The sequence below is a fragment of the Melospiza melodia genome, unplaced genomic scaffold, assembly GCF_035770615.1.
Source record: "Melospiza melodia melodia isolate bMelMel2 unplaced genomic scaffold, bMelMel2.pri scaffold_32, whole genome shotgun sequence".
Classification (NCBI taxonomy): domain Eukaryota; kingdom Metazoa; phylum Chordata; class Aves; order Passeriformes; family Passerellidae; genus Melospiza; species Melospiza melodia.
The window spans coordinates 4,974,752-4,988,253 of NW_026948638.1; the positions used below are offsets into that span (position 1 = coordinate 4,974,752).

The following is a 13,502-nucleotide window of genomic DNA, read 5'->3' on the forward strand; positions in this document are numbered from 1 at the left end:
CCCCTGGGTCCATGAGTTTCCCTACTGCCCACAGAGGTTCCTTGGTTCCCATGATGCCCTGCTGTGTCACCATGGATATTTGGTGCCATGAAGTTCTTCAGTGTCACAATGGCCTCCCTCGCTGCATGAGCTTCCGCAGTGTCACAATGGCTTCCTTGGATGGGCGTTGTCACCATGGACCATTGGCTCCATGCAAGCCTGCTGGGTCACCATGGACTCCTTGGTTCCCTGAGGTTCTGGGGGTGTCTCCATGGTCTCCTTGGATCCACAGTGTCACAATGGACCACTGGATCCACCTGGACCTGCTGTGTCACCATTGCCCCTTGGTTCCATGGGACCCCAGGGTCACAACTGACTCTTGCTTCCACGTCACCCCCTCAGTGTCAAAATGGCCCCTTCCTTCCATGAGGAATATGAAAGTTTTGTAGAAACATTGAGCAAATCCTGCTCAACACACCTGGGAACATCTGTTTGCATTCAAGAGAGAGGTTAAAGGTGAGGATGGCACCAGCAGCTTCCATCTGCAACAGAGATCCAGGGAAAGGACAGGGACAGAGAATTCAGCTGCAAGACTCAGAATTCTGCTTCCAGAGATCATTTCTGCTCACACTGTCCCTTGGAGAAAGGTGACACTATTCCAGGCAGCCTGGCCTGAGCAGGTGGTTCCTCAGTGGGTTTTTTTTTTTTTAGGACACCTGCTCAGGCTTTTCCATTCTTTACTTTCCTTCAGCCAGGGCCTGTGTGCAGACAAAGCCCTGAGGAGAGCAGGGGGGACATGGTGCAATGGGCTGGGACATGGAGCTGCAGAACTCAGGGGAAAAGGTTCTGCTGCAGGGCACAGGGATGTCAGTGTCAAGTGGGCCATGTCAGACATGGTGAGGCTGGGGGTGAGGAACAGCTTGTCCAAACAGGGTCAGCCCTCAAGGGGCTCATTGTTCTCTGTGCCCAGACCTCCTAAGGAGACATTCAGCATTAGGATCACCTGGGGAATGCTTCTATCAGCTCTTCTCTGAACTGGGAAATAAAAAATACTCACTTGATTAAAGAAAACAAGTCAGGAGGTGCACTTTGAAATCTTCCTTCTTAAATGAACTCCAAACTGACTCCAGTGGGCTGCACTTGATCTGGACACATGAAGAGAGCTGAAGGAAGATAAAGAGCCCCCGAGGGCTTTCTGTATTTTGATGATCCCCGCAGTAGATTTGGGGCTGAGTCCAGGACCCTCAGGCACTGAGAGAAGGCTGAAGAAGCATCTCAAGGAGTCAGAAGCAAAACTCCAAGTCCCTTGAAGCATCCCTGGGTCCCACTGAGGGCAGGGAGTGCCAAAGGCTCCCCAGGGACTGCTGAGAGCAGATCCTTGAGGCTGGGATTGCAGGGAGCCAAAGGCTCTGAGCAGGGAACTGCAATGCTGAGCAGCAAGGCCTTAGCTGGGTGGGGGAAGCAGAAAGGCCAAGCCCTGAGCCCAGCCTGGGACAGCAGGGCCTGTCCCTCACAGGGGGCTCGGGGCTGTTTGTGGGGCAGTGGGATGTGAGGGGCAGCAAGGACAAATGTCATAAACCTGTGTGGCACTGCAGATCCTCATGGAACCAAGGGGCCAGTGGGACACTGTGGGGCCTCATGGAAACAAGAGGCCATTGTGAGCCTGCAGGGCTGGAACACCCCAGAACACTGAAATGTTGGGGATAACCAAAGGTTCCTTTCCTTGAGTTTGGTGCAGAGGAGAAACACCAACCAGATGTTGTCAACATGGCCAGATGCAAAGAATATTCTTGGTAGGAAGGGACCCACAAGGATCATCAAGCCCAGCTCATAAGTGAATGGCCCACACAGGGACTGAACCCACAAACTCAGTGATACCAGCACCATGCTCTAACCAACTGAGATAAGAGGTCAGAATGACACAAAATTTTACTGGCAAAATGTGGACAGTCAAGGAACTTTGGCAAAGGTTTTAATACAACATCCACTTCAACATAAACCTCTTATCATAGCATTAACTTCACTAACTTAGCCCATTTAACCTAAAAACCTTTAACTGTTGAGATGTTATGTTACCCAAAAATGTTCCAGGTAAGTAGGATTAGAAGGAGAAGAAATAGAGAACAGAAAGACAGAAGATTTTTAGAAAGACACACACATAGGTACCAGCTACTGGGGTTCCAGCATTGCTAACAGAGAAACTCCAGGAGAAGACAGGATCCAGATCATGGGCTGGCCTCATGCTCTGGCTTTTAAACTCCTTGGCCTTCATGGGCCCACCCCTGGGGTGGGACTGCCAATTGCTTGTCCAATATGAGCCAGGATAACACCAGCTGCTACTGTGTGATTGATTGACAGCTCAGCCAATCAGAGTGGGGTTAGCACGGCATTTGCTATGTGATTGACAGCTCTGCCAGGCGAGGGCTGGGGGCGGGGCTGTGTCCCACCACAAACCAAGTCCTGACCCGGCCCTGGCCCCACACGAGCATTCCGAGCATCCCAAGGTGTCTAGGGACATCGATGTCGTCCAGCCTCTGACAATGACCACGGTGACACTACGGAACCTCATGGAGCCATGGGTCGGTTGTGACAATGTGGGTCCAAGGACACTACGGAACCTCATGGAATCAGGAACACCATTGTGCAACTTAGGGGCAGTATGGATGCAAGGGTCAGTAATCAAACAGTTGGAGCCCATAGAAACAAGGAGCAATCGTTTCACAGTGGGGCTGCGTGGGGCCAATGGACCCTTGTGACTCTGTTGGGGCTCATGAAACCAAGAAGCCATTGTGACATTGCCAGACCTCATGGAATCAAGGAGAATACTCTGACAGTGTGGGCACTCATGAAATCAATGGAACATGGAACAGGTCTGCCTGGTTTGGCCTCCTGGGGCCTGTCTGACAGGTCCCACTGAATTTGACATGTCAAGGGCCACTTCCCATCTGACCGTGAAGCACTGGGGCTCCATGATTTTATTCCTATGGGAAAGAAGTGTCTTTCTTGTCTAGGCACCCATGGCCAAAATTGAGATTCTGCATCTAAAATTCTCTATATCCAAGGGTTACTCCCAGACAAAATCTGCCTGTACAGTCCAGTCTGGCAAGACTTGGCCCCTGGTGACTGCCTCTTATCTGCCCCTCCACCACTGGGGCTCACTTGTTTCCTTCCTATGGAGACCATTGTGACACTGCTGAGGATTGTGGAAACGATAGGCCATGGTAACATAACAGGCCTTTGTGAAACCTGTTACACTGTAGGAAGTTGTGGAACCAAGGGGAACATTGTGACGCTGCAGGGTACCATGGATGCAAGGGGCCACTGTGACACTGTGGGGCCTCGTGGAACCAAGGACATCACTGGGGCTTTGTTGGGCCACATGGTCCCAGGGAGCCAGTGTGAAGCAGCAGGGCTTTGTGGAGCCAACAGGCCATTGCTGCATTTCAGGGCCTTGTGGAGCCAAAGGGCCGTTGTGATCCTGCGAGGCACTGTGTATCCATGGAGAGCATTGTGGCATTGCAAGGCCCCATGGAATCATGGAGACCATTGTGACACTGTGGGGCTCCATGGAACCAAAGGGCCACTGTGACCCTGCAGGGCCTCATGGAAGGAAGGGGCCATTGTGACATTGTGGGAACTTGTGGAACCAAGGGGATCATTGTGGTACCACTGGAGCCAATGGAACCAAGGGGCCATGGTGACACAGAGAGGGTTCATGGAACCAATAGAGCATTATGGCACATGAGGCCTTGTGGAACTATGGAGACCATTAAGATCCTCAAGGACTTGTGTAACCAAGGGGGCATTATGACACCAGAGGGCATCATGGAAGCAAGAGAACCATTGTGACACTGCAGGGCCCTGTGGAACCAAGGGAACATTAAATAGGTGTGGCTGCCTTGGCCTCCCAGGGGTCACAGGTCTGACTGGTCTGGCTGACCTTGAAATGTAGAAGGCCACTCCCATGTGCCCCTGAAACACTGAGGCTCCGGGCTTTTCTTTGTATGGAAAAGAACTGTCCATCTTTTCCAGGCATCCATGGCCAAATTTAGGATTCCACCTCCAAATGTTTGTGTATACAAGGATTGCTGCCAGACAAAAGTTGCCAGGACAGACAAGTCTGGCTGGTCTTTGGCTCCTGAGGGGCAGCATTCACCTATTTTCCAAACACTGGAAAGGGCTCTGTGCTTTTCTTTTTATGAAAAAATACGCATCGCTCTTCTCCAGGCACAAATGTTTTAAATTAGGACTCCACATTCATAATTTCAAATACCCAAGGGTTGCTCAAAGCAAACCTGCCAGGACAGACAGGTCAGGCTTGCCTTGGCCTCTGGTGGTTGCCATTCATCAGCTCCTGAAACATGGAGGCTCCATGGTTTCCTTCCTATGGAGACCAATGTGACATTTGAGAGCCTTGTGAAATGAAGGGGCCATCGTGGCACTGCAGAGCCTCATGGAATCAAGGACATCATTGTGGCTCTGTTGGGCCACACGGTCCCAAGGGGCCCGAGCAAAGCAGCGTGTGGAGAGTTTTTGTGCAGACATAGCTTGAGGGGAAAGGCCATGATCATATACAGCTGGTTAAGGAGTAAAAATGCAGCTGTAAGCAGTAAGTTCTCAGCCTTCTGATTACAAGAAAACAACAACACTGTGCCCTTGAGCAAGTAACTGTAAGACAATAATAACAGGATGTAAAAACAGGTGCTAGTCTCAACAGAAAACCACAAAGCATCCTGAGACTATAGCTACAAAAACGGAGCTGACATTTAACCTGTAGCCAATGATGAGCTTAGCTTTTGCAATATGTATGAGCCTAATTAACACTACTATAAAAGGATGTAAGACGGATCAATAAATTTGCGACTTGATGATCATCGGATGTTTATGTCTCCCTTCGCTCCGTCAGCAGCAATGTGGGAGTTAGCCCAGTTGCAACTCAGAATCAGCCAGATTTTACCCCAAAATAATTGGGCATGAATTTCAAGCCCTGGGAATCATCTGTTTAATTTAGGGTGAGCTTGAGAGTTCTCCAATAAGCCTTTAGTGTTGTTATGCTAACTTGTCTAAGTTATAGTCCCTTATTGGTTAATTGTTTCCCCTAGATGGTTATTGCTCTAGATGTTCTACCCACAAGTGTGCATGTTGCTTCTCCTTTGTCTTTGGTCTTTGGATCCTCCCCCTCTTACTGTTCTCGATATCTCCATGTTTATTGTTTATCACCCTGTTATTCAAGTTCCTTTTAAACAACTCCGTTGGTGCTGCTCCTTTTCATTTTTGCCACCCTCACCCTGAAGTCAGGGAACCAGAGAGGTTTGTTGCAGCCACCTTTATGTGACATTTGGCGCTCGAACAGGGACCATGACACTCAGGGCTCCTTGTGTCAGTCATGTCAGTTGGGGTTAGCTGATGAATAGGCCAGTGCTCCCCAAGATTTTGGATTGTACCTGGCCCGGCGGATTCATCGTTGCTTCAAGGGACCTTGCCCAGGATCAGCAGGGACAGCAACGGTTTTACCTGCATAGGATTGCAGGTGGGTTTGGGGAAATACAGGACATTTATTGCCCATTTTGCCACTGTGTATTTACAATATGCACCCATGTCCCATAATTGATTTGGGGTGTTCCAGTGGCTCTTCCCCATAAGGCAGAGAAAGAGAAAAATGGGCAGCCAGATGTCCAAAGTAAAAAAGGACCATATATGGATGCTTTAATTCTCACTGATCATGACATAATATTTTCAAAGAACGAAAAAAAATCAATCATGAGGTGGATCATTAAAAATTTTCCAGACTCAACTGCTGACAAAATCCATACCACTGAATTTTGGGACTCAGTGGGAGTTAAATGGTACAACCTTTCAATCAAAAGGGTTCCCATTGCACCCCACATGCTCTGCATCTTCCACACTATCCTTGAGACCCTTCACCAGAAAGCAGTGTGTTGAAAATTCAATCCGATGGTCACTCCTAACTCAGGACCACCCCTCAAACCTGCCTTTCTCAGACCTTCCATGATGGTCCAAGATGGCAATGGCCATGCGGTCTTGGAGCATCATGCCCTGGAGACTCGAGATGAAAGGAGCCCAAAGGGGGCTTGGGAGCCCAACCATCCTCCCTCCCTCTTGGCTCCTCCACTTCCTGCTACCACAACCTTCTCTTCCACCCTGAACAAACCTCCAGACTACACCCCCACAACTGCGGGTCATGCCCCACTGTCAATCATTCCACCTTCACCCTGGACCATGCCTCCAGTACTCCCCTCTGGAAGTCCGCAATCCTAAATCAAGGCCCTTCCTCTCTAACACCTGACAAAATGGCAGTGCCCTTTGCCTCACCCTTCAGCAACAATATAACCCCATGATCAAAGATACTAAGCCCAACTGTCACTCTATTTCTAATCCAAATGTTTCTGTTACAAGTTCTTCTTGCTCCCCAGAAGACAGTGTGGACTCCCCAGAGCCACTTTGCCCCTCAACCCCAGAAGATCCCTAGGAAAGGATCCAGAAAGAAACAGTTAAGGAAGGAGACTGGCAAATAGTCTTGAAACTCCTTTTTGCCCCTGTATGTTATGAAAGAAGGGGCCAGAATCCCAGGTATCAGCCATTTGTTTACGGGGAAATCTGTGTAGGGCAGCTAAAGACCATAGAAGGCATTTACCTTGTTTTAATGGCCTAATGAGGGCCATGTTTACAGCACATGTCTTAACCCTTATGATTTAAACTGTATTATGACCATGTTGTTGTCACCTACAGAATACACCCTGTGGGAAGGGGGATGGAAGTGTTTACTAAATCAATTAATAGCATACTATGCTAATTATGAGGAATGGGTGGAATTGACAATCAACCATCTAGCTGGAGAAGGACAACACAGCCTACAAGATGATCAAGCAGCAGGTATCCCCAGAGGATTATTGGATCAATAATATCAAATAGATGGCTTTGAAAGCTTTAATCCAGTTATCAGATGGTAGCACCCCCAGTTTGGACTATCTTGGGTGGCTGCAGCTAAAGCTTTAGGATAATTAGACCATATTGGGTGCCTGCTAAGTAAGCAAACCAATGCTACCTCCCTCGCATTGAGTGGCCTGCTCTCAGACATAGAGACCATCAGACAGGCCACGTTGCAGAACAGCAATAGAGTTTTTACTCTGGGCACATGGGCATGGCTGTGTAGACTCTGAGGGCATAGGTTGCCTGAACTTCTCCAGCCACAGCGAGTCAATCCACAAGAGCATTCAAGTACTGAAGGAAGGGTTCAAGAAGCTTCAAGTCAAAAACAAAGACTGGGTCAAAAAACTCTTCCAATCCAAGGGACTAAAGGGTTGGATGATGTCGAGCTAAAACAGGACTATTCATTCTCTTAGTGGTTGTTGTTGTTGTATTGGTAATTGTCCCATGTTTGTTTGGATGCTTTTAGAAAGTCTTACAAAATTCTTTCAGTTCCATCTTTGATGTAAAATAGAAAGGGGGAAGATACCAAACACAGGCTCCTCATGGACCCCTTGGAGGAGAGAATTGGCAGCCAGGATGGTACAAAAACCACTCAGAGACTCAGTGTGGGAAGGAAACAACTTAAAAGTACCTAAAATTATTCCTAAATCCATTAAGTACCTTAAAAAACCTTGAGTATCTTTAGGCATTAATGAGCCCTACTGAGTGTCAGTTAAAAGCTCTCCAGGGACCCATTATAGCAGATAATTGCGGGCATGATTGCACAAACCTCTCACAGTCTGTATTAAATGGGAAACAGCAAGTAGCTTAAAATAACTGGAGTACCCTGAAGCATTAGTTAGCTCCACTGAGTGGTGTTACTGACAAAGCCTCTTCAGGGACTAATTACAGCAGATAATTTCAGGCCAGGATTGCAAAAACCTCTCAGAGACTCCAAGGCAAAAGCCAAACCCAAAGTCCTTTGAAAAACCTGCAGTCATTGCAGGGAGCATTAAGGAGCCCCAGGGGCATTCCTGGCCAAGGCTCCCCAGCGACTCCTTCCAGCAGATCCTTGAGGCCACTGGGATGTGGGCTAGGGGGGGATGCTGAGGGCAGGACAAGGGGCTGACAGTGCCCAGCCTGGCTGGGGCTGTGCCAGGAGGCCCCAGGGCCTCAGGGCAAGGTGTCTCCTCACAGCCCTTGGTGGCACAGACCCTGATGCTGTGCCCCAGGGCACCAAGACTTGCCTTCTCTTTGTCCCCACCTGTCAGCACTGCCTCCAGTTCTTGGCTCTGCCTGGGGCCTGGGGACACTTTCTCAGTGGTGTCCCTCAGTGGGACCCATTAAAAATCCAAGAAAGTTTGGAGTTGGATTCTGCCTTGGAGCTCTGGAGAGGTTTCTTCGGCTCCCTCTCAGGGACTGATGTTCAGGGACTGAGCACAAAACCCCAGAGGCTCATTAAAGTCCTTGTGCTGTGTCTGTGCTGATGAGCTGGGCTGGGCTGCTGGCACAGAGGAAGCTCCTGGTAACCAAGAAGAGCTTCAAAAGCACATTTCTCTTGATGAGCATCTCTTCTGCCAGCCCAGCAGGGCTGGGGCACTGCCTTCAGTCACCCCAGGCACAGCACAGAGAGCTTCAATCAAGGGCTGGGAAGGTGCTGAGAAGTGCCTGGGGCAGAATCACTGCCAGCCCTTTGCACAGGAACCTCTGGCTGCAGGACAATGCAGCTGCAGCTCCTGGAGCCATCTCCCAAAGTTGGAACCTCCCAATGCCTACAGACCCTGTGAGTACCTTCTCTGATTGTCTCTTGTGCAGAGCAGCCAGGGGTGCCCAGGGCTGTCCTGCAGAGCAGGGTCCTGCAGCCCAGGGCGCTCTGCTGTGGCAGGGACTCTGCTGCCTGCCAGGGACAGCTCTTAGCCAGTCCTGGTAGCTGCTCCCAGCGCTGGAGAGAAGCTCTAGGGGGAAGGGGCCACCCTGAGCAAGGCAGGGGCTGCTGCTGAGAGAGGCTGGATGGGGCAGGGCTGTTCCCAGCTCCAGACCAGTCTGGGCACAGCTCCAGAGGGCACTTCCCAAGGAAGGTAAGCCTGGGATTCCTGTAAAGATCAGGAGCTTTCCTGAGAGTGTTTTGAATTTCCTGCTTGGAGAAGGATGGAATATTGGGGTGATGACAAAAAGATTTTTTCATTTTATACATTTTTCATATATTTGTAGCTCTATAAATTACTATTACATAGTATAAATCTATAATCCTTATTTAAGTCTATTCAACTCTTAATGAACTGTATTACTATTATAATACTTCTATAGATACAATCCTGTATTAACTCTATTATTTTCCCTAAGCTTTTTCTTTGATTTTAGAAAAATAAGCTGACTGTCTAAATGCATTCCTGAAATACATATAGTATATAATACATATAGTATCCTGTAAAGTCTTACTATCAGGAACACGACCTACAAGAACATTGTGTTTTTTGACCAGAATGTGAGCAGTCATAACAAAAATTGAAGGCAAAGAAGCCCTTGGACTTACAGCAATGGAATGAGCCAGGGCTATGTAACTGGGGTGAGTGAATCTCTTATTGGATGTTCCTGTTAAATTTTCTTTATTAATCAACCTTAATAAATTGTGTAAATCAGGGCCCGGGTGTGCCCCATCCCCACTGGGACACCTGGAAGCTTCCAATAAGTGTCTGGTTTTTACTTTACTGTTCTAACACTGTTGCAAGGGTTTTTTGTTGTTGTTGGTTTTTTTTTGTTTTTTTTTTTTTTTTTTTCTCTTTTGATTATAAAAAACAAGGGGATGAGAGAAGAAGAACAAGAATTGTAATCCCAGAATCCCAGGACATTCTGAGTTGAAAGGGACACACAGGATCATACAACTAATGTTTGAACATTTACAGGGACTGCAGAACTGTAAATTAAGTTGGTCAGTCTCTCTGTTGGGAGCCTCCCAAAGGGCCCTCAGCCACTCCTCAGCCCTGGACAGCAGCAGCATCACCTTTGCAGGGCCCAGCAGGGCTCTCCTGAGCTGCCCTTGCCCAGCTGCACACAGAGCCTGCCCCAGCCCGGGCCCTGCACACAGGCAGGTTTCTGTAGGGCCCCAGATGGGCTCTGTGAGCGCTGGCAGGGACAAGGCTCCTCTCAGGAGGGCATGTCCAGGCCCAGGGAGATGCTCAGGGAAGGAGAGGGGGCTGAAGAGAGCAGTGCTGGGGGCAGGATGAGGGCACTGTTGGTGTGTGGGAGGTGCCGGGCACAGCTGGGCACAGGAACACTGTCCTGAGTGCCTGACTGTCTCTGCCCTGCCCTCTCAGGCACAGCACCACAACATCTTCTCGTGGTTCTGCCCTGCCCTGATATTGTCACTGCTATCTGCTGCTCTCAGGGAGGCTCTGGCATTTGCAGCAGCTGAGTCAGGCACCACCCTTGGCATTCCTGCCAGGCAGGGCTGTCCATGGGAATGGGGTGTCCAAGCTTCCCAGGCACCTGTGGGGCTGTGGGCAAAGCAGTCCATGGGAAAGGGGAATGAGCTGAGCCCCCTCCCTGAGATCCCATAATGGGCACAGCCAGGGATCTCCTTGCTGTGCCCTTCCTGGGTGCAAATCTCTGCCAGAGCCTCTGGGAGTTCCCTGATTGTCCCACAGGGAAGGGCAGAGCTGCCACAGCTGAGGAAATGCTGTTGGGTTTGCCAAGGGAGCTGTGAGTGTCCTTGGCAGAAGGGGGTGCTGAGAGCTTGCTCAGAGACCTTTAGAGAGGGTGAGACATTCCGGGATCCCTCTGCTCTGGGCAGGGTCTCGTTTATCCCAGGCTGACCCGAGAGTGTGATTGTGCTCTGATTGCAGCCAAAGGTGCAAAGCCAGAGCAGCTGGGAACAAGCCCCATCCATCCCCTCACCTTCCCTGAGCCACAGGGAATCTTTGCCTCTCATATCTCTCAGTGGCAAACTCTGAGTGCAGCAGAAATGCTGGGGATTTCTGACCTCAGAGACCCAGGAATGATGTGTATATAGGAAAACAATTCCTAAAACCAACTTCTGCCATCTATTTCCATTAGAACTGGGAGTGCAGATGCTACCAAGCCTCTCAGCATTAGGAGTGATTTCCCGGACAAATCCTGAATATCCAGCCTTGCCCCTCTGCCACATGGCCACAAACCCAGGGCAGAGGGACAGGGATGGCTCCTTGAAAGGCCCCTCACACAGACCTGGCTGCTCCTGGCACACGCAGCCAGCACAACTGGAGCTCAGGCAGGGACCTGGGTGAAGGATTTCCCAGAGCAGGAACAAGGGTGGGTGAGTCCCAGTGGGACAGTCTGCAGGGAATGGCCCAGGTGTGGCTCCAGGCAGCCTCTCCTGACTTTTCACTGTCCTTTCTCCATGAACAGTTCCCCATGTGCAGCCTCAGCAAATGTCCAACAGCAGCTCCATCAGCCACTTCCTCCTGCTGGCACTGGCAGACACGTGGCAGCTGCAGCTCCTGCACTTCTGCCTCTTGCTGGGCATCTCCCTGACTGCCCTCCTGGGCAACGGCCTCATCATCAGCGCCGTAGCCTGCGGCCACCACCTGCACACGCCCATGTTCTTCTTCCTGCTCAACCTGGCCCTCAGCGACCTGGGATCCATCTGCACCACTGTCCCCAAAGCCATGCACAATTCCCTCTGGGACACCAGGGACATCTCCTACAAAGGATGTGCTTCCCAAGTCTTTTTCTTTATGTTTTTCATTTCAGCAGATTTTTACCTTCTGACCGTCATGTGCTATGACCGCTACGTGTCCATCTGCAAACCCCTGCACTATGGGACCCTCCTGGGCAGCAGAGCTTGTGCCCACATGGCAGCAGCTGCCTGGGCCAGTGCCCTTCTCACTGCTCTCATCCACACAGCCAATACATTTTCTTTGCCCCTGTGCCATGGCAATGTCCTGGGCCAGTTCTTCTGTGAAATCCCACAGATCCTCAAGCTCTCCTGCTCACGTTCAAACTACAGGGAACTTGTGCACATTGCAGTTAGTTCCTGTTTAGCACTTTGCTGTTTTGCGTTCATTGTTTTCTCCTATGTGCAGGTTTTCAGGGCTGTGATGAGGATCCCCTCTGAGCATGGACGGCACAAAGCCTTTTCCACCTGCCTCCCTCACCTGGCCGTGGTCTCTCTGTTCCTCAGAACTGCTGTGTTTGCTCACCTGAAGCCCTCCTCCATGTCCTTCCCATCCCTGGATCTGGCCCTGTCAGTTCTGTACTCAGTGGTGCCTCCAGCCCTGAACCCCCTCATCTACAGCCTGAGGAACCAGGAGCTCAAGGCTGCAGTGTGGAGACTGATGACTGGATGGTTCCAGAAACAATAAACGGCTGTAAAATTCTTGTCAATCATTTGCAATAAAAGTCATCTTTCATACTACTTGTTTGTTTAATTTTGGACGATGTGTTTCTTTGTTTCACTTTTTTTCATATTGTCCACAAAGAAATGTCATTCCTTGTACCATTTCTCATTGTGTTTCTATCCAAATTCCCTGTAGCCCCAGACTGTGTCAATGATGGGCCGCGCTCTGGGTGACTTTAAAGGAAATGAAGGATCTCCCAGCAGAGTTTTCACCAGAGGTGCCCCTCTTGCTGCCTTCTCTGGAGCTGCAGCAGCAATGTCTCTGTGCAGAGCTGGGGTAGATCAATGCTGGCCCAGCATCTGTGCCCAGCAGCAGCAGCACTTGGTGTTGCCAGTCCTGCTGCCGTGGCCCTGCCCTGCTGCCCTGGTGGCCCTGGTGTTGCTGCAGGGCCTGAGTGCTCTCAGGGCCGGGCACAGTCCTGGGGGTGGCAGTGCCGGGGCTGCAGCAGGGACAGGCCATGGGCACGGCTGGGGCAGCGCTGACGCCTCAGCCCAGGGCCTGGAGGCTCCAGGCTCCTTGCCCAGGCTCTCTCAAGAACACGGCCAGGCCAATGCTCAGCACAGAAAACCCCCGTGAGCAGCCCCAGGCTGGCCGTGGGCAGGCTGGGGGCAAACAGCATGGCTGGGGCTCTGCAAGGGCCCTGGGGTAGACGGGAAGGAGCAGCAGAGCAGGGGCTGATCCATCCTCAGTGCACTGGACAGCCCAGGGCAGCGTCCCAGAGCATCCTGATGGAGCTGCCAACAACAATCCCCCTCTGCAGCCCTGGCCTCTCCTCCAGCTCACACAGGTGCCCCATCCTTGCAGGCACAGACACGGCAGCACTGGCTCAGCAGCCCCTGTTTGCATTGCATGCAGGAGGCAGGAGCACCCCCATGCTGTTGGTGTGGGGACATGAGCCTGAGGGAGCACAAATGCCATGAGGCCCTGGGAGGTTCCTGTCCCACTGCAGACGCGGTTGCTCAGAGCCAGGGCTGCCTGGAAGCCACCCCCAAACTTCCCTGAGCATTTCCTTGGCTTCATCCTTGTTTTCTTTATTCTTCCTGCTACAAATTTCTTCCCATTGCCCACTCCAGTGGGCCCAGAACTGGACACAGCCCTTGAGGTGCTGCCCAACCAGTGCCCAGCACAGGGGAAGAATCCCTGCCCTGCTCCTGCTGGCCACACCATTCCTGATCCAGGCCAGGAGCCATTGGCCTTCTTGCCCACCTGGGCACACTG

General features: G+C 50.9%; 1 protein-coding gene across 1 annotated transcript; it reads left to right on the forward strand.

Annotated features, from left to right (window-relative positions):
• The first annotated feature begins 11,315 nt into the window (after positions 1-11,315).
• Positions 11,316-12,248, forward strand: LOC134434107 (olfactory receptor 14I1-like). Its single transcript, XM_063182801.1, has one exon. It carries the CDS (start codon positions 11,316-11,318, stop codon positions 12,246-12,248), a length of 933 nt encoding a protein of 310 aa, XP_063038871.1.
• The last annotated feature ends 1,254 nt before the right edge of the window (positions 12,249-13,502 follow it).